This window comes from Neodiprion virginianus, chromosome 6 (genome assembly GCF_021901495.1).
Source record: "Neodiprion virginianus isolate iyNeoVirg1 chromosome 6, iyNeoVirg1.1, whole genome shotgun sequence".
NCBI classification, from domain to species: Eukaryota; Metazoa; Arthropoda; class Insecta; order Hymenoptera; family Diprionidae; genus Neodiprion; species Neodiprion virginianus.
The window spans coordinates 5,718,978-5,741,366 of NC_060882.1; the positions used below are offsets into that span (position 1 = coordinate 5,718,978).

The window sequence follows — 22,389 nt, forward strand, 5'->3', positions numbered from 1 at the left end:
TCTAGCGTGTTGGTCACAGGTGGCGGCATCAGAGGCACAAATCGAAAATTTACTGGCTATAACCGGGATTATCGCCATATTGCCCTTAGAGTCTAGGGCCGCGCGCCCGTAGCACCAAAAGTAATTCGTGAAAATGTTAAGATACGGGTACGCGATCAAGAATTTATCAAAAATTACAAGAAAACCATGCCTGAGCTACGAGCAGATTCCTTTAAAATATATCGGTGAGTATAAAACGAGAAAATTATTTGATTGTCAAGTTAAAGTCTATCGAATAACTTCGGAAAACCTCATGCGGCACCGTGATGTTTTTCTAGACTATTCGAAGATTTTAACACGTACATTTAGTAGTTGATGATAAGCGAGTCCTAAAGTTGTACAGATAATCAGAAAGAAAATACGAATATTTTTAACTGTCCTCCTCTCGTTCAGAAAACTTAGTATCGTGTCAGATTTTTCACTGATTTTCCTACACCTTGAACCACCCTGCGCCGATTATTTGACTTCGGTTAACCTACAATTCAAATATAATTTTCAGTAGATTTCGTGAGTAAGACATCATTTTAGTTTCTAATTTTTTTTTGCACATAAAAAATTTCAGGTATTATAAGTGCCAGTCGAAACTACAGCGATGCCGGTGATAAGAAGCCGGGTAATCCTAACAGACCACCCGGCACTACGTTGAAAGCGGAAGAATGCATTCCTTCAAATCAGTCGAAATCGAAGGGATCATTTTCCTCAGATCCTGTTTGTCCAATCGATCCGAATGTTGAATGCCCTTTGAGTCCCAACCGGGATTGTGGTAAAAGGCCAGAACCATTCGAGGAAGATGGCAACCGCAAGAAGCAGCAACGGGTATGGATGCAATTGCTGACTGCTCTCTTCATCACTGGAGCCACCATATACATGGTAACTATATTGAGGAAGAAACTTTTCACTTTAGGAAAGTAAAGTTGCAATATTTATTTGAAGAAATTACAATTCTTAATGCTTTTGCAGGTGAATCGAATGGGCTGGTTGCAAACATCTGAAACGCTTCAAATACCGAAACAAAGTAAGACTAGAGTTGTGATAACTAATATTGCACATATTATATCAAAATGAGCCAGTTTATTAACACTCAGTAAAATATGATTAGGCCTTAATGAAATGAATAAGTTTACTGAACTAGAAGGTAGAGATAAAAGTGTAGTACTTGTTATCTGCCACTCAAATTTTATTATTGGACTACGGAGTAGTTACTGCAATTTATATTTCTTTCTCCCAGAGAAGAAGAAAAAAGCAGAGAGAAAGAAAGTTAAGATTCCAGCTGTCTCTTCAGAAATAGTAACAGAAATTCCTTACCTCTTGATCGGGGGAGGAACAGCTGCTTTCTCAGCATTCAGGTCTATAAAATCAAGAGATCCCACAGCAAAGGTAGTTGATTCTACAGATTTTCATAAGAATTGGATTATTTTACACTATTCATTACTTTAGGTTCTGGTTGTAACGGAAGAAGGGGACCTCCCCTACATGAGGCCCCCGTTGTCCAAAGAGCTTTGGTATAACAAAGACAGAGAGACTACAGAGAAATTAAAATTCAAACAATGGAACGGGTCAGACCGAAGGTAGTCACAATATTATGATCCGGTGGATAATCTGAGCTTTAATGCAGTTTTTACCATGCAATTGAATAACTCACTCGTTTTCTCCCCAGCTTGTTCTATGAGCCTCCAGAATTTTACACTCCTGTTCCAGAATTAGCACAATCACATAAAGGAGGTATCGGCGTAGCTTTAGGATGGAAAGTTAGTCAAATTGACGTCGTTAATAGGACGGCAGTACTTGAAGATGGTCACAAAATAAAATATGAAAAATGTTTATTAGCCACTGGTGTGTTTACCTTTCGAAACAAATAATGCTATATACTAAGTATTCTTTCGTGATATTTAATTCAATGAAAAATGAATTCTATAGGTGCCTCGCCCAAGAACCTTCCAATATTTGAAACTGCGGATGATGCAATTAAAAGTAAGATCGTACCATTCAGAACAATAGAAGACTTCCTCAAGCTAGAGGAGAGCATTCGTGATTCAGCAGTACAGAATATAGTTATTGTTGGTGGAGGATTCCTTGGTTCCGAAGTTGCGTGTTCTTTGGTCAGAAACTGTAAGTGTTACTCTGCACCTTTGTTGCACAACTCAGTTATCAACGATTTTTTAGTTGATTGGTGCTACAGATTATCTAATGAAAGGAAAAAAATTCAAATGGACTCAAATGTGTGTGAATAATCCTGGCAGGTATCGTGAAAATGCTCTGGTGACTGAGTTTTGAATTTTGCAGTAAATCCAGACCAAAAAACGGTTCATCAGATCTTTAAAGAAAAATACATAATGGCTCAAGTGCTGCCTGAATACTTGAGTGAATGGACTACGACCAAAGCAATGCTCGAAGGAGTGAGATGTATGCCTGAAACTGAGGTTGCAGATGTCGAAATGAAGGGTGGGCACTTGAAACTAATTTTAACAGATGGATCCAAAGTGAGTAAATCCTTAATTTACAAAATGAAGGGAATAATGACTAAAGATTTATATTTTTGTAACTGGGAATTTCTGTGTTTGTAATTAACAGATTGACGCAGATCAAGTTATCGTAGCAGTTGGTGCGCAAGCGAATACCCAATTAGCTCAATCTTCTAATCTTGAAATTGACGCAAAAGTTGGTGGTTATCTTGTTAATGCTGAATTAGAAGCAAGGAGCGATTTATGGGTCGCAGGGGATGCAGCTTGTTTCTATGACGTGAGATTGGGCAGAAGGCGAGTTGAGCATCACGATCACGCTGTTATATCTGGAAGATTAGCAGGCGAAAATATGACTGGCGCTGGTAGTTTAAGTTTTCTTTGTCCATAGATTTGATGCTTAATAACAGCAGAAATAGCGTTTACTGCAACTTAGACCAATCAAATAGCAGTACTCATCGATTAACTTGTAGAGCATGAATCTATAAACTTGCGTCCTATTTCAGGTAAACCCTACTTGCATCAGTCCATGTTCTGGTCAGATCTTGGACCTGAAATTGGTTACGAAGCAATAGGGATCGTTGACGCATCCTTACCAACAGTAGGTGTCTTTGCTAAGGCAACGGATCAAGACACCCCGCTTGCTGCTGTCACTGCATCCAATGAGGGTTTGAGATCAGTTAGTGAAGAGGTGAAAATATGCAGTTTGGTTTATCTTTGGTTTATCTCGAAATATCATACATCATGTTGCATTATGATTGTAAGCAATTTTGACTGTTCTTAGTTTAATTGTATATTCTTCCCGCAGCACAATTCACAGGGTAACAAATCGGCAGCAATTATACAAGCAACACCGGTATCCCAGAAGCACGCATCTGTAGAAGGGTTGAAATCAGCAGAGTCTACAAAGAATGTCAAAAGTGACAAAAAAGACAGTAAATCATGTGAAGACGAGGGAGGAAATAAAGTAGAGAAGCCCCGTGACGACTTTGGAAAGGGAGTTATATTCTATCTACGCGATGACGTCGTAGTTGGCATTGTCTTGTGGAACATATTCAATCGCATGTCCATTGCTCGACAGGTAGGCTACTACTTTCATGGATTTCTATGCTCATTTTCCAGTGGGCATGATATATCTGGGATTTGATAAAATGAATAATTAACTCTCCAGGTTTTGGCTAGTGGAACAAGGTACGACGATCTGAACGAGGTAGCTAAACTGTTTAGCATTCACGAAGACTGATAGCACTGAAGTTGCATTTACCATCGAATCACTGTTTGTAAATATTCGTGTTACTTGCTATCTAGTTCTTGTATGTATTTTACACCCTGTACTAAGGTACGATCTCTAATGATTTGACAGATAAACTTTAGGAAACATAAAATATTGTAGATATCATTTCTCTTAGAATCAGGAAGTTAGTGTTTTATCCGAAATCCGGGTAATTGTCACATTTTCTCGCAATCGTACAAAGTCTATGTGCATTTATATTACAATAAATATATAAATATCGAACGCTAAATTATGCACATTGTTAGAAAATAAAGGACATCATTGATGGTGAATACGGATGATAGTTTTTATTCACCGTTAAGTAAATATTCTGGTTTTAATTGTTTAGTGACTCTCATCACCTGCAAAAACTATGCAGTAGTAACAGTAATCAACATACATTTTATTGTAATTTCCTGCGTACACTGTGCTTAATTAAATGATTGTCATATTAAAGTATTGTGCTTATTGCAGTACTTGTTATTACTTCTGGAAGAAGTTCGGTCTTGGTAATTAGATAGGAAATCATGTAACTAACGCTGCCTCTTGGTATGTAAGCAGGGGCAAAGTCATATTGCGATACCGTTTCGATAAAAGATCCATCAATTGTAAATGATTTCCAGATCGATAGTCAGTTAAATCCTGTAACATTGAAATCATATGTACGGTAAAATTACTGTAATTTTTGAAAACTCTCGCTGCTTTAAGCTACGAGAATAATTTTACGCACCATATGTTCTGGCCACATTTTTCCAGCAGTTACATCTTCTAAAAGTTGGTTTTGACTGTAGTGTAACAACGATGTACAGTAATACAATGGATAGTCAGCTGGATACAAAATACAAATGGTTAGCAAATGTATGATTTCGCACCATGGTAGTATCCTCCAGAAACATTGAGATATGATTTCATCACAAATAATCCACCAGTCTGTACCGCAGTTGTTCTGTGAAATTTGACAGACACATATTATTTTTAAGAAAAATTCCGGGTCTGAGTTTTGAAAAATCCACTATGTAAAGACAAAAACCTTTAAAGCGTATTTGATGCTAGGCAATTCATTTGCCACGATATTTTCCAGGAGATGTGAGAATGTGGTTTGAAAGTTTACAGGTAAATTCTGTTCACGACTCACAGCTTTTCCTAGCATAGGCCAAATGTAAATAATCGATGGGAATTGAACTATTTGCGTGATGAAAGTTTTACACCTTGAAAAGTATACAACTCATTAGGAAAGTGATATAAAATTGGTTTTGATTTTTACATTAACTTTGGCAGGTCAGTGATGATCCATTAAAACTGAGCCACGTAACTTTCAAGCTACTGCAATGACGGTGAAGTTTTCAATCTGAGACCTGCCTATGATGAAATATGGTTTGCTAGAGTCACTTTTTATGGAAAGTACAAGGTCTTTAACAAATTGCGGCAATTAGTTACAGAACTTTACTTCTGAAAAGCGTGATTCGCGGCCACCTGAGGCAACAAAATTAAAAATTGCGTATGCTCACCTGTCCATATCTCCATCACAAATAATAAAAACACTTGCAATGAACCAGTCAAATCCTTCAAAATTTTTTTTCCACCCGTAATACTTAATGAATCCGTGAACCTCTTTCAAGAAAATTTTCAAGTTTGTTTTCGCAAGTGACGTAACTTTCATAAGCCGATTTTGTTCTGCGTACAGCAAAGTTAATTCAATGCCGTAAACTTCTTGGGGCATCAGTGTGTCGTGATCATTATGCACTGGCCACTCGAAATGGTTTGTCAATTCTAATTCAGGAACTGCCTTTTGCATTTGATCAAGTAGATTAATCACGACGGAATGCTAAACATATTTGAAAAAATTTAACATCAGATCTGAAAAAGAGAAACTCTTATCTGCTGAAATTTGATGCTTACTTGTATTGGTTCTTTACTAGAAATCTTATGAGCCTTCCTCGCTTGTGACACCCATCCATTATCTCTGAGTCCAGGCTTATTTTCTTGGAGAAATCTTCCTAATTCTGAATGTAAGGGTATGGTGGGGCAAAGTTTTTCCACATCAAATTTCACAGGAGGCGGTAATTTAGAAAACAATTCTGTCTGCTCTAGCACTTCTGTATCACCAATGAATTTAGTTATAATGCAATAGGATTTCAAAAGTACTTTGTGGCGATGGAAACCTGCCTCATCAATTGCATATATTATTTTAAGTTCGCCATCGCTTTCTATCTCGATGATACACGTTTCTTGAAGATTGAGGAGTAGTTCCTTTACAAACAACAAAAGTTCACATTGATTTGTAGCATAAATCAAGCTGTAGATACTTTGGATTCTTTTATAATTCGTACCTGATAATTCAGTACGTGCTTCAAAAAAATATTTGCATTCAAGCTATCGAGGAAAACGTTCAGCGCCATAAGCGCAAGGCAGTGATATGGTGAATTAGAGTTTACAGAATGTTGTAATAATTCCCATAAATTACTGGGGTGACTGTCTTTGCTAGATGAAATTTCTTGACTTGTATCATCCAATAGAGCGATGAAGCCTGTAAAAAATTATTGAAAAATAGGTTTCTGCATAATTTGAATATTAATATAACGTAAGAGCTGATTAAACGTACACAAGCTGTTCAACGACAATAGTCTTAGGATGTGTAAAAACTCTTTTACAACACAATCTTCCCAAGGATCATGAAAATTGTGAGGATCTTCTAACTTTGTGCAAATATCAGTTAATACTTTTGATAAGAAGTGAGGGGCTAGGTCTCTCAAGATCGTAAAACCCACTGGCTCCAAAGCCGCAGTGGACAGAACAGCAACAACGTTATTACAGCTCCAAGACGACTTGAATGGCTCTATTGAGCCTCGCAACAGTTCTTCAAAAACTGACTCCTCACGAGTCAATAACTGTAAAGCGAGAGGTAGAGAAACCACTTTAAGCAGCGTAGTCTTAATTGCTCTGTAAAAGAAAAATGAAATGAAGGAAACATTATCTAAAATTAAGAGCAAATGATATTTTCCTACCTATCGAGAGATTGCTTTTTCATTTCATTTTCCATTGAGTACTTATCCATTTTGTTGTACAGATGGGCGATTGCTGAATAAAATTCATCTTGTAAAATATATTTTACCACGTGACATACATCATAACACTCAAATAATCTTCCTATGAATTTAAGCAAATCAATCACATACTCTGTATTCATAATAGAAAGTGGTTGCCGCAACAAATCTGCAGCGTATACCAAAACTGCATTTGCTGGACAAGTAGCAGTCGATTTTTCTTTACAATTCAATGAGAATGCACTAGAGTTATGGATTATAAAGCGCGAACCTTCTTCCGTATTCAAGGCTCGCATCATCACATCTATCATGTGAGGATGTATTTTACGTTCAGTTTGGGGTGGTACTCTCAATAACGGATCAAGAGCTAGTTGATAAAACCTAGCATCATATAAAACTGATGGAGAATCGAGCAGCCTCTGCAGAGCTGAGCGAGAAATATCATAAATGCTTGCTGGGACTTCTGAAAGTGCTAAAATATTCAACGAATTCAACAGAGACAGCATAAAGTCAGGGATGTTGAACGGGTCATTCAGTTGAATTTCAGACAGTAAAAGTCGACCAGCAGCCTTGCTGCAAAGCTGAGCTAAAAAGCACAGAGAATGGAGATACGTCACAGTCTTGACGGTGTCTCCAGAGATATTTACTTCAAATGGCTCATCGTTAATATGTGCCGTAAGAGCCGCTGGCGATTCTACCATACCAACCCTTACAATATAGATGATGCTTTGTAATAATGCAGGGGATTTTCCTAGAGCAGTTGTTAATATTTTCAGCGTTGTTAAGCTGTGAGCCCATTTTCTGGACCAGTCTGACTTAGGCTCCAAAACTGACAAGATATTGAGCGTGGTCAGGATATGCAGCTGATTGCTAATACCAAAAGTATGAGAACTTAGAAAAGCTAGAAATTGTTCCATCATTTCCTCTAACAATTTTTCTGTGTTTCTGTTGCTTTTCAAAGTTTCTTCCTGGTGTTGAATGATCAAGTGCATTATACGAAGTAATTTCTCATGAAGGTTTATCTTGAAATTAATACCAGACACAAATGTAGGCAACATATGATGTAGCCGTTTCGAATGATACAGTGCACTGAATGCGTTTAGCAAATTTGTTAAGACATCTTGCTGTGCCTGAGACCCATTTAATAATTGAGCATGAGCCTGTAAGCTTGCCTCAAATATAGGCTGACTCTCATCAACGATTCCATCTTTCAAAGCTTTCAACAGTAATTCCCACGATTGACTACTCCCAATATTAGTTATTTCGCTTCGTGTCAAAGCTTCGTATCCTGCTAATCTGACATGGATTGGTTTTTCATAGCTAATTTTATTCACAATATAGGAAAAATTGTCACTTCCAATTGCTCGCATGGGCCCCCAATCCTCGCCAGACAAATCGCTGGAAATAGACATAGACGTCTCGGGTCGCGCCTCATTTATAGCTACAGAATTAGCTCTGGAGGACAAGCAGCGCTCATCAATGACTGACTTTACTCTGGCAATCAGTTCTGTCATTTCCTTAGATTGAATCATATCTTGAGCAATTTCGTGCGCATTTTCATTCTTCTTCAACCCCTCCTCGATAGTCGTTTCGAATTTTTCTTTCACACATTCGTTTATCCACTTCCGAAGGGGCAGTGGCATATTTTCCATTGTCAAAGTGTGTGATGCACGCTTTTATTCAGAGCACGGTCATTCAGAGATTAAAAAACAATGATAGTTAAAATCAGAGTTGAAATCAACATTAGAGATACCACTGACTATTTCAGTAGGAGATACCCACACATTTTGATACCATTCACCATATTACTATATTTGGTACAGTTGTCATGGTAACACAGGACAAACAAGTATCATGAAGAAATACAAATCTTTATTTTTTAAGGGAACATTATACAATGTATACGATAAACTAACGTATGTTATAAATTACAGATCATACAAGACATATTTATGTGTTATTAAAAAAATGGTATAATGGTATAAATTTGTTCTTTTCTATCGTGGTGGAACCAGAATATGCGGAGCAGTGGAACGTAGAGCGTAAATGCCTCCTTCTAGGGAACACACTCTTAGAACACGACAGCTTATCAGAAATTCTGTAAACTGTTCAAATATTCTGTTTTAAACATTCAACATAATAGACGGATGGGAATATAAATGTAAACGTTACCAATGCATTGTTTTGATCGTGTTGACCAATAATTACGACAATGCTGTCTCTGTTATTTGCTAGCGGTTCGGCATGTGGACCAAGCGACATTATGTCTGTGTGAGAAAGTTGAACACTTGTAAATGGAATATTGATGCTACCCAAAACTGCGCCCCTTTCAAATCTATAAAAATTAGAAAAATTGATGATTATTAGAGAACTCAAGTATAATGTATTATCGATTCTTTTTTACGTTATTTTATTGTACTAGTAAATCCTGGAAGTAATTACTCACTGTATGTTATTCCGTAGATCAACGACAATCACATTTTGTTTACTGTTTTGCAAGAGATTCATAAAGTCCTTAATGCTAATTCTTGGCATTTTTTCAGTCCCTGGTTCAGGGTCAATCCAGTTTGTTGCCTATAAAAGTATAAATATCAGCTGTTACTGCTTAGAATTCTAATGCAAAATTAGTCGACTGCACAAAATTTTGAATTAATGGTAATTTCAGTTTCACCTTTGATTGATCGAGTTGATGACTCCTGTAAGTAATGCTGGCTGGCGTTTTGTAATACATGGCCATTGAGTCCTTGACACATAGCTCGATATCGATTTCAGGAAGATCAGAGAATAGTAAAATACATTCATTAAATCCTGATGTGAGTAACGAATCTCGCAGTTGCCTAAGTATTGCTAGACCAACCAATAAGGGAAACGAAGAATCTCCCAGTAGAAGTTTGTCCCATAAGTGCAAGATTTTGTGTAGAGGAAATACATCTGTGCAGAAATTAATAATTAGCAACTTTATCAGTGAATATTTGTCATAGATACTCACGTGAAAACATTGTCAGGAACCACGGTATTGCAAACAACTCTGGGACAAAATTGATGGATTTCAAATGATTGGCTAACTGTGGATCGTGAAAGGCTATGGTTTGAGAAAATTTGCCCAAATACTCTTGGATCACTGCAGAGTTGTCCTTTAAAAAGAATTTGTGAAGATACTTAGGGATGAACGCTGATATGCAAGCAAATGCTCGAGCTGAAAGGAAATTTAATATTTTTGTGATGCAATATTCATTGGTGACTAGATACAAGAATACTGCTTCAAAGGATCACCTTCATTATCAAAGTTGAGGAACAAGAATGGTGCTGTTAGTGAATCTAGGCCCTGCCAGTATACGTAGTTAGGATTATCTCTAACCCAGGCCTTTAGTAATCTCTGCAGTCTCTGATGGCCTGCTCCCGAGGATAATAATTCACTGTATTGATGACATCGTGGAATGTCGACTTCAATCTTGTGAAGACGAATTAAAATTTAATAAATTTGTCGTTCCTTCTAGTACACTTTAGCTTAAATCTGATTTCAAATGCTTTGTACCTGTCGATCTGTATGCGTTGGCGTTTCTTTGTCAATCATTTGGTATCTGCGTTCTATGTCGCCACTTACATTCAGCAGTGCTGCCCAAACTCGGCCTCGCACCAGTGGTGGAATGTCCTTGTGAGCCTCCCTAATGATGGCATCTCTAGTGATTGGATAACCCTAAGTTTAATGGTCGGATATTATAATTCGAAACGTATTTAGTTTATTCTACAACAAATATGCATGTATGACTTTGATTGAAAGTATCACCTGCAGTAATCTTTCATAGAGTACAATTCTATAAAATTGATATTCTGTGTCTCTTTCTCTAATTATTAATGGTAATTGTGACGCAGCACGCGTCAAATTGTCCTGTGCTTGGATGTGTGCCCTGTAAAATAAAAAATTTGAAGCATACTGCAACAGGCAATGAATTATTTTAGATTGTCACAGTGGAGTTTAGTCAGGAGCGAAATGTATGTTAATTACCCGTTCATCAATCGAGGGTAATTGGCTGTAAATGGAATGTGACATAATCGCTGCCGTAATGTATCCAAAGGTACTTTAACCACTCTCAAGTCAAGCAGTCCAGCCATGTCTCTGCGACCAAATATTTGGCCCAGCAGTACCACTAAGCTGAAATATGTGTAATTCATTTTTTGTTTACATATTTCAAGTTCAGGTTTAATATATATATATATCTATATATTATATTATATTATTCATTAGAGCAAAAATATATATATATATATATATATATAGATATATATCGATAAGCTTAAACATACTTTGGTACAGACAAAATGGGAGGTCGAGATCTTATTAATCCTTGTTTCTTTAATTCCATTGTAATATCGCCACCCGCAAGTTGCCATAAATAATAGAGTTCATCCATTTTTCTCGCAGTAACACTATTATAGATCTTTTGTTCTTTCGATACCAAATCTTTTTTTAAAAATTCTTCGAATAAAGTATGTTGTAACAATTCTTCTGGAGTTTTTCTTTTACTTGGGTAAATTTGAAGGCAGGAATCAATGAAGTCTTTAACAACCTCTGGTAACGCCTGTCAGGTTCAAATCAATGGGTTAAGTTTTTCTCTTCGAGAGCAAAACTTTTATATCAAATTAAAAAATTTTTATACCTCGTAGGTTTTTAAGCAGTTATTTTCCCTCGCAATTCTTTCAAAAATCGTTGTCTCTGAATTTATAAGGCTCAAAACTTTGCGCAAACATTGGGCTAACTTGACACCAGACCAGATATTCTGTTTTAACAAACATTCAGCAATTATCATCCCCAGAGACCAACTATCGACCTTCACACCATTTGGATTATTTCCTAAAAATACCTCTGGTGCTAGATATTTTGGGTACCTGAAAATTACATCGTCATTACGGAACATCCAATGTGTAAAATTTATAGTAATCAAGAAATTAAAAATATAATATATTACCCAATTGGGAAAGAAACGTTTCTGCCACTATCCGTCATGTAATAAAGTCCATAATTATACAGCTTGACATTTTCATCTTTGGTAATTAAAATATTGTCTGGGCTCAGGTGCCTATGTACCAAGCCTAATTTATTTATGTGGCATAGACCGAGGAGGCATTGGTACAAAATCTTCTTCACAGTTTCCAGGGATAAATTATTCCTGTTGCTTAAAGGCTCTCCGCTATACTCAGCCACAACGACAATCCTTTCTGATAACGAAAATGCAAGTGAAAAGATAAGCAGACTCTGTATTCCTCACAGAATTATATTCCTGAATAGCGACAAAGACTTGCCATGTTTACTCCTAATTATATCCAGATAAGTGGACAGGTTTGAATGCTCTATCGTCTTTAAGAATTGAGACCTGCCATAGATTGTTATAGAATTTGGAGTCAGCGGCAGTCCGTTGCTGCCACACAACTCGACTGGATGACTTCTAGCAAAGAACGTCGTTCCACCTAGACAACGCTCATCATCTTCCAGCAAAGCTGGGCACATATTGTTTTCTATAACGGGGAATTCATATGCATGAGTAAAATTATCAGCAAGTAGGCGTTGCTAAGGCCCTTATATTCGAAAGATGATTAACTGTATTACTTTTAAAATAACGGTAAATGGAAGTTCCTCATACTTGAAATATAATTTAGCATTATAATTTTATTGATTATTCAATCACCTCTTACCGATTTTAGCACCAACAAAGAATATCAAGCGTTTAAATGTTAGGCGTCGTTTCTTGCAGCATTTTACCGATCAGCTGTTAGCTGTCACACGGCTGTCAAAAACTGAAGATAGTTCCATATAGTTCCATGGTAGAACACCAGACTACGCATTGGACAGCGTCGAAAACCTCTGTTAAAAATTCCACACCGGAAACACGTGTTCCCTTAACCCTACCTTTAATCTTTGAGTCCCGGAGAGACAATTAATTTCAATCGAAATCTTGATTGAATGTGGTCTACGCTCAACAAATAATTCTATCAAACCTCAGAAATCGAACAATTCTTTACATTTCCGTAACATGTTTCAAATCATTCGATACGTCACTTTTTGTAACAGACTTTAGAAAAACGAAAAAAGAAAACATACCTAGAAGTCGTCTGCTTTTTATCTCAATTCATCGCGTGATTTTCGAATAAACGCGGCGATAGGCGCTTTCTTGTGCCATTGATAAGAGGTTTTTAGAATGTTAGACATTTACCGCAAACTGTGAATGTATTTGCCACACGATTCATTCTGATGATGTTATAACGATACGTCAATTTGCCCTCGTGAAGCTATTTAATTCACATGGTTTCGCAGAGTCGGGTGTCTCACATTAAACTGGCCTCAATACGGAGATTCACAGCAAAATCATAAATTATATACGTATAGTACGTCAGTATTGACGTAACGGAAGAATTTTTACAAATGATGTAGATTGTATACAGAATGAATCTGTCTGAATAAATTGTCTGAGATCTATCAGAGACGACCTTGACGCAGAGGACACATTCGGAGGAAAAAGGTCACGCGAATATCAAGTCCAATTACGCCTTGGCCCATTCAGTCGGCGGGGAAAAATGGCGCAAGTTCTTAGGGGTAGGGTCGGTGTGTTTACGACAAAGTATTTTCAAACAATCATACCGAAAGTTGAACTCCCCGTAAAATATCATCGATCATGTTTTCACACCAGCTGGGTTTTCGATGGTACGTAATTTTTCATTCATCAATACTTGAGCGAACATATGCGATTACCAGAGGTTAGGTTTGCCATGTCGCCAATATTAATTAACCACGTAAATCAACAATTGCATTAAGTTTCGTAGCTAACAATCAGATCTTGACCCAATTTTTCTGAGATAGGGATGGCGCATTTCATTCGAATCAATGAAGTAACTCTGCGTGTATTTGCGGAGAGCCTTTTTTTAATTTTGTTATGCAACTTTTTTTTCGATCCCTAGAACATCAGATCCAATTGTCCAAAAAATAACTATGGATTTTCTGTAAATAATTTCTATTGAGAAATACAAGTACATAATTATTGAAAACTGAAAACTTCTATTAACGCGAGCCAGGTAATATCCATTTATGCAGGTTGTGAGAAATGTAATTTTTTTAATAGTAAAAGGACGAGAACTCCTAATGCCGTCCCTGTCACCAACCATGGAACAAGGTACATTGATCAAATGGTTGAAAAAGGAGGGAGATGACATCGATCCTGGCGATGCTGTCGCCGATATTCAAACCGATAAGGCAGTGATGACGATGGAAATGGACGACGAAGCCATTCTAGCAAAAATAATCGTAATACAGTTTGTTTCTTCCTCAATATTGTAGTATTTCTCATAGCTCCTTCCACAAGCCATAACATCTTTTCCTTTATAAATACATCTTAGGATATCTTATTAAACTTTAGGTCCCAGAAGGAACCAAAGATGTCAAAGTTGGCACATTGATCGCTTTGACGGTAGATAAGGGTGAGGATTGGAAGGCAGTGGAAGTGCCAGGAGGATCTACTGCTGGAGCACCGTCGGTTTTCTCTACGAATTCAGATCCTCCTGCTCCATCTGCACCAGCTGCATCTGCATCACAGCCAATACCAGATGGACAGTGAGTTAATGTACAAATTGTGAATATTTTTAGAGCTGGAGGTATTCGGCTTGAATTAAACAGAAGTATGACTTGGAAATGAAACTATTGTGGCCAGTCATTTAGTAGAATACTTTCAATTATCTTTACTTCCGAAAGCTCGCTAAATGTAAACGCAAGTTAATATATTGTAACTTTTACACTTCCAGACATGACTTGACGATGCCAGCTTTATCTCCAACAATGACAACAGGAGTATTGGTAAAGTGGCTAAAAAAAGAAGGTGACAATATTGAGCCAGGCGATGCTATCGCGGATATACAGACTGACAAAGCTGTCATGACTTTTGAACTCGAAGACGAGTTAGTATTGGCTAAAATAATTGTAAGTATTACCATATGACGTTGTGTCTGTTGGGGAGATAGATTGTTGTTTAGGAAAATCGTCGTGCTAACTTTTTAATTCGTCTTCATCGCAGGTACCTGAAGGATCTCAAGTTGAAGTCGGCCAACTTATTGCTTTGACCATGGATAAGGGTTCTGATTGGACAAAGGCCGTTATTCCTGCCACTGCTCCGGTCGCCAATGCTGCAAAACCTGCTCCTTCTACACCATCTCAACCACTCAAACCAGCGCCAACGTCGCGTAGTACGCTTCCACCACCAAGCGGCCAGTATGTATGTTTACATTACTTTGGAAGTTGGTTTCATTGCATGACTGCAGCATCAAGTTTCAAATATTTCCGAAGTAAATTAAGAATAGTGAATTTATAATACCGTCAGCGAAGGTGTGACAGATGTAATTAGATGTAGAAATACTATTTTGATCCAGGGTCTATGGCTTGGCTGTCAAAAGGTTACTGGAAGAGTATGATTTGAGTTCTGGTTCAATAAAAGGAACTGGACGACCTAATCGCCTTTTGAAAAGTGATGTTCTTGCTCACATTCAAGCCCATGGTCTGCAAAAAGTAGCCCCAAAAATCGGTATAGATTCTGATCATTTTAGTACGCATGCCATGTTGAATTACATCACCAAAATATTTTACAATCGCTATTTCACGTATTGCTCAGTACAAATGTATCCAAGAAATTTGATTAGAGTTGACTTCTGAGCAAATTTTTGCAAATTAATTTACTATTACTTAATTGGTTTTATAGCAGCTGGACCGGAATCTCCTGCAGCATCCAAATCAAGCAATCCAAGTGCAATCGGAAATACCAGTGAAAGACCATCTGGATTGGGGCAAAATATCCCATCCACGTATAAAGATGTTCCTGTCAGCAATATTAGGGCAGTCATTGCAAAAAGACTTGCAGAATCTAAAGTCAGTAACGCAAGACTCACTTCGTATTTGCTTTATTCTACTATTACACAATTTTTTTCTTTTCTAACCAAAATATTTTTGTTTCAGAGAAACATCCCACATTCTTACGAATTCATGGATATTAAAGTAGACAAACTGAACGAAATTCGGGAAAAGTTGAAGGCGGAAAACGTCAAGGTATCCGTGAACGATTTTATCACTAAAGCTGTTGCTCACGCACTCCTGGAATGTCCAGCTGTTAATACGTTATATCAGAATGGACAGGTAAGTGTGAAAACTTTGTACACATTGTCGTATACCTCTTTTAATTTAGGCAAAAAAAATGGTGAAATATAAATCTATTGTCGTATTTTACCTTTTATTTTTTCATTAACTTTCAGATTATTCAAATGCAAAAAGTGGATATTTCGTTCGCAGTTTCTATTCCAACTGGCCTTATAACGCCAATTATATTTGACGTTCCATCAAAAGGTTTGATAGATATTTCTGCCAGTATTAAAGAGCTTGCTGGTCGAGCTCGTGACGGAAAACTTCAGCCACATGAATTTCAAGGTGGAACGTTTACGTAAGTTTTAATTGAAGCTATATCTAATTGTAAGATATCCAGTTTCATTGGGTGTTGAAATTATGTGATACGACTGTCTTCTTTAAAATGTTCCAAGTTTTACTCACATTTTATATCATTATCATTTCCATTAGAATATCCAACCTTGGTATGTTTGGCATTAAAGAATTTTCCGCCATAATAAATCCCCCACAAACAGCTATTTTAGCTGTGGGAACTGGAAGACAGGAATTAGGTGAGTTTTCTGTCTAACTATGAATGGATGATTTCACTCTTGATTGTAGGACTTGCGTTAATTTTTTATTATAATCAGTTGTTTGTACAAGCCTTTAGGATAAACCCAATTTTTCAGCAAATTCTGTATCATAAGTTTCTCCCACAGATTCTAATTTTAATACCGTCACACGAATGACAACAACACTATCATATGATAGGCGAGCAATCGACGATGATCAGGCAGCTGACTTTCTAGCTGTTTTAAGAGCCATGCTTGAAGATCCAACTTTCTTGGCTGTCGGACGGGCTCAAGCATATAGGCATAAACGTCTATGATTCTACCTGTAAGTGATTCAAAAATTAAGTAGTTAAACAAAGTATATATGTGGACAAATTTTTTTCGATCATGGAAAAGTGCATTAGGTTTCAGGTTTTACACTGTTCAGCCAACTGTAATTACTGAGAAATATTTGTAACCCACTTTTAACATATCACAAAGAAATTAATTTTTGCACGCAGTTCAACGCTTTTAATTTCAGATATCTTATCTTTTGCCTATGTTCCAAATGAATCATCTTCTATCGATAAAGATCGAATATTCTTGCTAATTTCTTTCAGGTTCCGTACTCATGGAAGGAACTCTGAGAATTCCCAAATTTTCGTAAGTTAGAAAAATTGTACAGAATATTTATTTAAAGATGAATCTGCACCTATGTGTATGCATAGAACCAAGGTGTATTAAGAGCTTGATTTTCAAAGAGAATGTTTGTTTCTAGTAAGTTGTAAGAACAGGCTTCAGACAGATGGTGATACTTGAAGAGTAACTTCACTTAGTAATCAGTCATAGCTCATTTACAGTTTAAATGAAATCAGCAATTTTCTTAACAAAATAATGTTACGATTCAGTACAGATTCATTTGTGTATTTCGTAGTTGAACTACGACCATTATGTTACCAGTGTATAAGCCCACGGCAATGAATATAACGAACGATTACAGAAGTTTGTAAAGCTCTTTAGAACTCAGGGTGTACAGTAGAATTCAGTATACGAAATTTTCATGAAAATATTTATTGATGTTCTTTTCTAGTTACTATCAACTACAAGTTGCTGTGTAGCCATGTAGTTTCAATATAATATTCTGTTTATTTTTAGTGATTTGCCAATAATACACTTTGTTCGGTCTGCATATGACGTATGTACGTACATGTTATTTCGATCTCTAAGTATTTAAAGAAATTTATTTTTAGCCTGACAATCGTTAGATCAACATTACTTCGGTTCATAATTTATTTATTTATTTATTACGTACATTATTCTTACAATTCGGGATCAGTGCAAATAAAAACTCTCAATCAAGAAATCTATTATAAAGAAACACTGTTTATTTCAATAGGAATTTTTCAGGAATTTATTTTATCGTTTGTGTCCATTTTTTTTTTTTATTATTTAAAGCAAAGTGGAAGGAAATTCAATTAGTCAAATAAAGGTATTGCATGTCCTCACCTATGCTAAAGTATGTCTGATATGTGTATATGAAAAACCTAGAAGTTCAATTGCATATAACTTTTGCAATTATCATTTGTAACGGAACTGAAATAATCCGATCTAATTATTTAAAAATACTTTACTTCATGTACACATATGGGAAGCAGGAGTTTGTTCCTCATGATATTTTCTCATTTGATTGAATCCCTATACACTTTTTTGCATATAAAACCAGCATTTCCAGCATTTCCACCAGCTATGATTTGAACCATATAATAATAAGACAAAAGTACCGTATTTTCACGTGTAATTGTGTATTCCAACATTTTCTTTAGTAGATTTATAGTTCAACTACAGATAAAAGGTAATGTAATTCGTTATCTCGATTTAGGAATCGAATTCTGTAGAAGTATCATTTATTACTTTTATCTCAGCTTATCAAGCGGCGCGATAATTTTCATACTAAGCGACATAGCAACACATACTCTCTTCTGATATGCTGTATAATGTTACATACCACAGGAGTATCTTTAGCTCACTGTTTACATCGTTCGATTCCATTTGAATCTCAAGGTCGTGGGTTCGGTCGAGTTTTTTTACCCAATATAATTTTTCACTAGTTTGCAAGGCATTAGACTCAATCTCCGACCAGGGGGAAAAAAAATGTATAATTTCTTTTATATGATTGTTACATACGTGTTTTAATTACATATACATAACTCATACAATATTTATAGCCCAGCAGATAAGGGCTGCGATTTACAGCTGTGACTGTGCAATAATTTTATGAAAAATCTTATATTTGTTAGAATTGACGAAATCGCAATAGATCTGATTGACAATTCAGACACAGTTTGATTAGAATTCTCATACAAGCAATTCATACATAAAAATCTGGCATTAATATTAAAAGATGGACATTTTTTTTTTTGTAAACAATTAATTATTTAAATTTTTCACAAACGCTCTTTTGTGTGGTTAGTGTTGGTATTATAAATAACTTGTTGGTGTGATTTCCAGTTGGATACTTTGAAATCTGCATTTTTAATATCGATAACTTGTTGTACAGAAGTTGTCCACAAACCACTAAATTATCAACAATATCATTCAATCTATGTATCACATCTCAATTGATTTCTCATGAAGGTTAATTTTCTCCTTCCTTTCTTCTCCTACGTTACCAGTATTTTAAAGCAATTCAATACTACAGCTTTTGCTTAAAAGTCTAATTAAGATAAGGAAGTTGTGGCGTTACATCTAAACTTTTTTACAGTTATTATTTTCTTAATATGCATGCTGGAATTCGATGTCACACTATATGTCGTTGGGAAAGTTTGATTATATTATTTGCTCAGAATTTTATTGTCAAATTCATGGGAATTTTGATAAAAAGTAACATTTTTATGAATACAAATATGATTTTACAATGTTAGGGTATAAAATGCTTGGTTGTTTGACAACGAGCAGACAAATCACGCTTCACAAGCATAATTATTATTGCATCATCTTAATCTAAAAAATTGTGTAAAGTACAAATAGAAAAAATGCTGAATGCTCATCTAAATAAACTGTTACATGAAATAACCTATATTATAGAATGTAGCATTTGTTTGGTCCGTTTAAAAAATGATCGATTTTTACGTCAGAATGGTTATTGCTAAATTACAATTATATAATCCAGGGTTAGCAAAAACTGTATACATATGTATAAAATTTTGAATGATTACCTGAAAATTACTTATCACAATTGTATAAAATCTATCAAAATTACTTGTTACGTTTTAATACTGCTCAAAGGCAAAAATACTTTTGAGCGGAAAGCTAGGCACTTGAGAAAATGTAAAACACGTCGATTAATGCCAACCCTGCCTGAAAATTGACGGATTATATATTGGCAGTTGTTTACTCTAATAAGTAGTTCTCAAAATATTTGGTTTGTTTGAAAGAAAAAAAAAAAAAAAAAAAAAAAAAACAAGTGAGTCTTCAATCTTTAAAGGTCTATCGCAAAGTAAGTTATGAATTTTTTTTAACACTGACTGAATATGCAAAATACTTTTGTTAAGTGATGTAAGTTGATTTTACATTGAATACTTTGTGTCAGTCTTGAACATAGTATCAATTATCTTTGACTACACTTGATTGCACTAGATCAAATTATTTATATCTGCAATCATTGATAAACTACAAATACTAAATATACTAATCATGACTGTTTCATATTAATGTTAAATGTAAACTTATACAGGCTTCAAAAATATGTATAGTATATCTCGAGTAAATATTTGTAAAATGGATAAAACTTTTTTTATGCTAAATTTATTACAGAAAAACTGTATGTATAAATATTCTGCGGCACGTATCGAAGGGTCGAGTACTGGCTATGAAACGATAGCGATACACAACTGGAAATGATGAGTGGAAGAATATTTTCTCAATTTTCCTACTCATATAATTAATTTTTGAGACAATATAATTTGTTTAAAATACTTTTCGCAAAATTTTTTGGGCTGCACGAATTAGCGGTGTTAGCGTAGATAAATCTGCACAGTTATCTAAGAAAGGATGAGCGAGCAGCTCCTCAGCTGTTGCTCGATCATCGACCTCGACAGCCAGGCATCTCTCAAGGAAATTTTGAAAATGAGGAGTTAGCGTATCCCACCTCGGGATGGATGGTTTCCCTATAGCAGCGATCAAGTACAGAGCTCGGAGCGGAGTTTCCTTCAAGTACGGAGGCTCTCCTTCGATCATTTCAATCGCCATTATACCAAGAGACCAAATATCTACTTTTTTACCGTACTGTTTCCGTGTAACAACCTCTGGAGCCATCCAATATGGGGTCCCAACCATTGTTTGCCTCTTTTCGTCACCAACAATGTTTGCGCAAAATCCAAAGTCTGTCACCTTTACCAACCCATTCATTCCAAGTAGAATGTTGTCGGATTTAATGTCTCTGTGAATGATTCCTTTTGCATGTAGAAAGCTAACAGCTTTGAGAACCTCGCGGCAGACTGCCGCTATCTGGGCCTCCTTCATAATAGTTTCAGTGACGACATCCGTTAACGGCCCTCCATCCAGCAGTTCCATTATCACCCATAGATTTTCGTCTACCAGATAAGCGTCAAGAAAATTGACGAGATTTGGATGATGGAATCCTTTCAAGACTTGAATCTCTGTCAGAATTAGCTCCTTCTTAGGCTGTTTGGTCAAATCAATGTCTTTGATGGCCACTCTTTGACCAGTCTTTGTATCGGTGGCTATGAAAACAGTGCCCGACGCACCAGCTCCTACTTCCTTGCTTCTCTCAAACCTGCGATGCGGATCTTCGGGATTGCAGATTTTTCTCAGCTCCTCGAAAACCTCGTCCTCTGTCATTTTCCCTAACGAACCCTCAGTCTTTCTTCGTAGTATGGGACTCTCGTCTTCCGGGTGACGGATATCATCTGGCAGTCGAGTTTCATCTTCTTCGTTAATTTGGTAAGTAGTTAAATCCTCTAGTATCTCTGTCAACGTTTTTTCAGAATGTTCCACCTTTGTTCGTGGGGCGGGCTTGGGGTGTTTGTTGAGCTTCGGAGGCAGGTCTGGTAATCTCTGCTGGCTGTCATTTGAGCTGATGGAGGTGCTGCCGTCGGAATCACCAGATTGATACTGTTTTTTCGATAAGATTTTATCGATCTCTTGCGATTCTTCGGCGATCAATTTCTCTGTGACAAATGGTTTGAAAACTTCCTCGAGCGGTTTTTTCTTTATTGAATAATTGTAGAACTTAATCGCCTGCAAGGCTGCTGCTGGGTGCTCACTCTGCTCGACCTTGGTTATCTGCTTGTCCAATTCTTGGATCCACCGGTCGGGCAGACCCTCGAGTTGACCAGTTTCGACATTTTTCGTAACGTGGATATTCTGCGTGACGTTTGTCGGCAGACCTATCTCCGAAACTACCTCGACGTTGCTGTTCTTCTTCTTTGTAAATAGCCTTGTTATACTCAGGCTCATTTTGGCACGCGGTTTAGCAAAGTTTATCGACGGGCGTTCCACCGTGGTTGACGAATTTATTTTCCTAGTTATCGAAAACGGCGAGTGTTAATACAAGGTATCGAAAACGCGGAGACTGATCACACCCATTATTCAGGATTTAACCGCGTGAGTTGCGAGTCTCGGTCTTATCTATTTACAAACTTTATTCATTTGCAGGCGTGTGCTATTTAATCATTCACTCGACACAGACATTACTAATTATCTCACGTACTCCTGGAAACTTCTTTTACGTTGGTACACTACACTGATATGCCGTCTGAATTGCAGCAGAGAATGTAACAGAACTTCTTTTTCCGAAAAATACCTAATTTTAACGATCATCGACCAACACTGTCGCCATCTGCTTTCGACTGATTCAGCAAATGAGTCACCC

General features: G+C 36.6%; 4 protein-coding genes and 1 pseudogene across 6 annotated transcripts; 2 read left to right on the forward strand and 3 right to left on the reverse strand.

Moving 5' to 3' along the window:
- Positions 1-60: 60 nt before the first annotated feature.
- LOC124307554 (apoptosis-inducing factor 1, mitochondrial) lies at positions 61-6,875 on the forward strand. Its single transcript, XM_046769350.1, has 12 exons — positions 61-224; positions 602-909; positions 1,000-1,054; positions 1,268-1,416; positions 1,477-1,607; positions 1,697-1,872; positions 1,957-2,148; positions 2,323-2,519; positions 2,611-2,863; positions 3,005-3,189; positions 3,307-3,579; positions 3,670-6,875. Exons 1-12 carry the CDS (start codon positions 134-136, stop codon positions 3,739-3,741), a joined length of 2,082 nt encoding a protein of 693 aa, XP_046625306.1. The 5' UTR covers positions 61-133; the 3' UTR covers positions 3,742-6,875.
- Positions 4,154-6,215, reverse strand: LOC124307558 (protein broad-minded-like). Its single transcript, XM_046769356.1, has 6 exons — positions 6,102-6,215; positions 5,671-6,021; positions 5,280-5,596; positions 4,802-4,979; positions 4,502-4,717; positions 4,154-4,413 (listed from the first exon to the last, which is right to left on the reverse strand). The coding sequence occupies exons 1-6, from the start codon at positions 6,168-6,170 to the stop codon at positions 4,297-4,299; spliced, it is 1,248 nt and encodes a 415-aa protein (XP_046625312.1). The 5' UTR covers positions 6,171-6,215; the 3' UTR covers positions 4,154-4,296.
- Positions 6,876-8,667: 1,792 nt separating the features above from the next.
- On the reverse strand, positions 8,668-12,671 carry LOC124307553 (TBC domain-containing protein kinase-like protein). Of its 3 annotated transcripts, none has more exons than XM_046769346.1 (14): positions 12,507-12,671; positions 12,117-12,329; positions 11,783-12,032; positions 11,474-11,702; positions 11,121-11,395; positions 10,822-10,968; positions 10,603-10,723; positions 10,351-10,512; positions 10,089-10,266; positions 9,805-10,011; positions 9,487-9,746; positions 9,262-9,389; positions 8,988-9,150; positions 8,668-8,920 (listed from the first exon to the last, which is right to left on the reverse strand). In XM_046769346.1, exons 2-14 carry the CDS (start codon positions 12,319-12,321, stop codon positions 8,813-8,815), a joined length of 2,433 nt encoding a protein of 810 aa, XP_046625302.1. In that variant the 5' UTR covers positions 12,322-12,329; positions 12,507-12,671; the 3' UTR covers positions 8,668-8,812. The 3 variants fall into 3 exon arrangements, with proteins under 3 accessions (XP_046625302.1, XP_046625303.1, XP_046625304.1); XM_046769347.1 differs by having other exon boundaries at positions 12,500-12,671; XM_046769348.1 differs by lacking the exons at positions 11,121-11,395; positions 11,474-11,702.
- A 571-nt stretch (positions 12,672-13,242) lies between these two features.
- LOC124307563 (dihydrolipoyllysine-residue acetyltransferase component of pyruvate dehydrogenase complex-like) lies at positions 13,243-19,926 on the forward strand (annotated as a pseudogene).
- Positions 18,609-22,358, reverse strand: LOC124307556 (serine/threonine-protein kinase PAK 3). The gene has a single exon (XM_046769353.1). The coding sequence runs from the start codon at positions 21,972-21,974 to the stop codon at positions 20,463-20,465; it is 1,512 nt and encodes a 503-aa protein (XP_046625309.1). The 5' UTR covers positions 21,975-22,358; the 3' UTR covers positions 18,609-20,462.
- Positions 22,359-22,389: the final 31 nt, after the last annotated feature.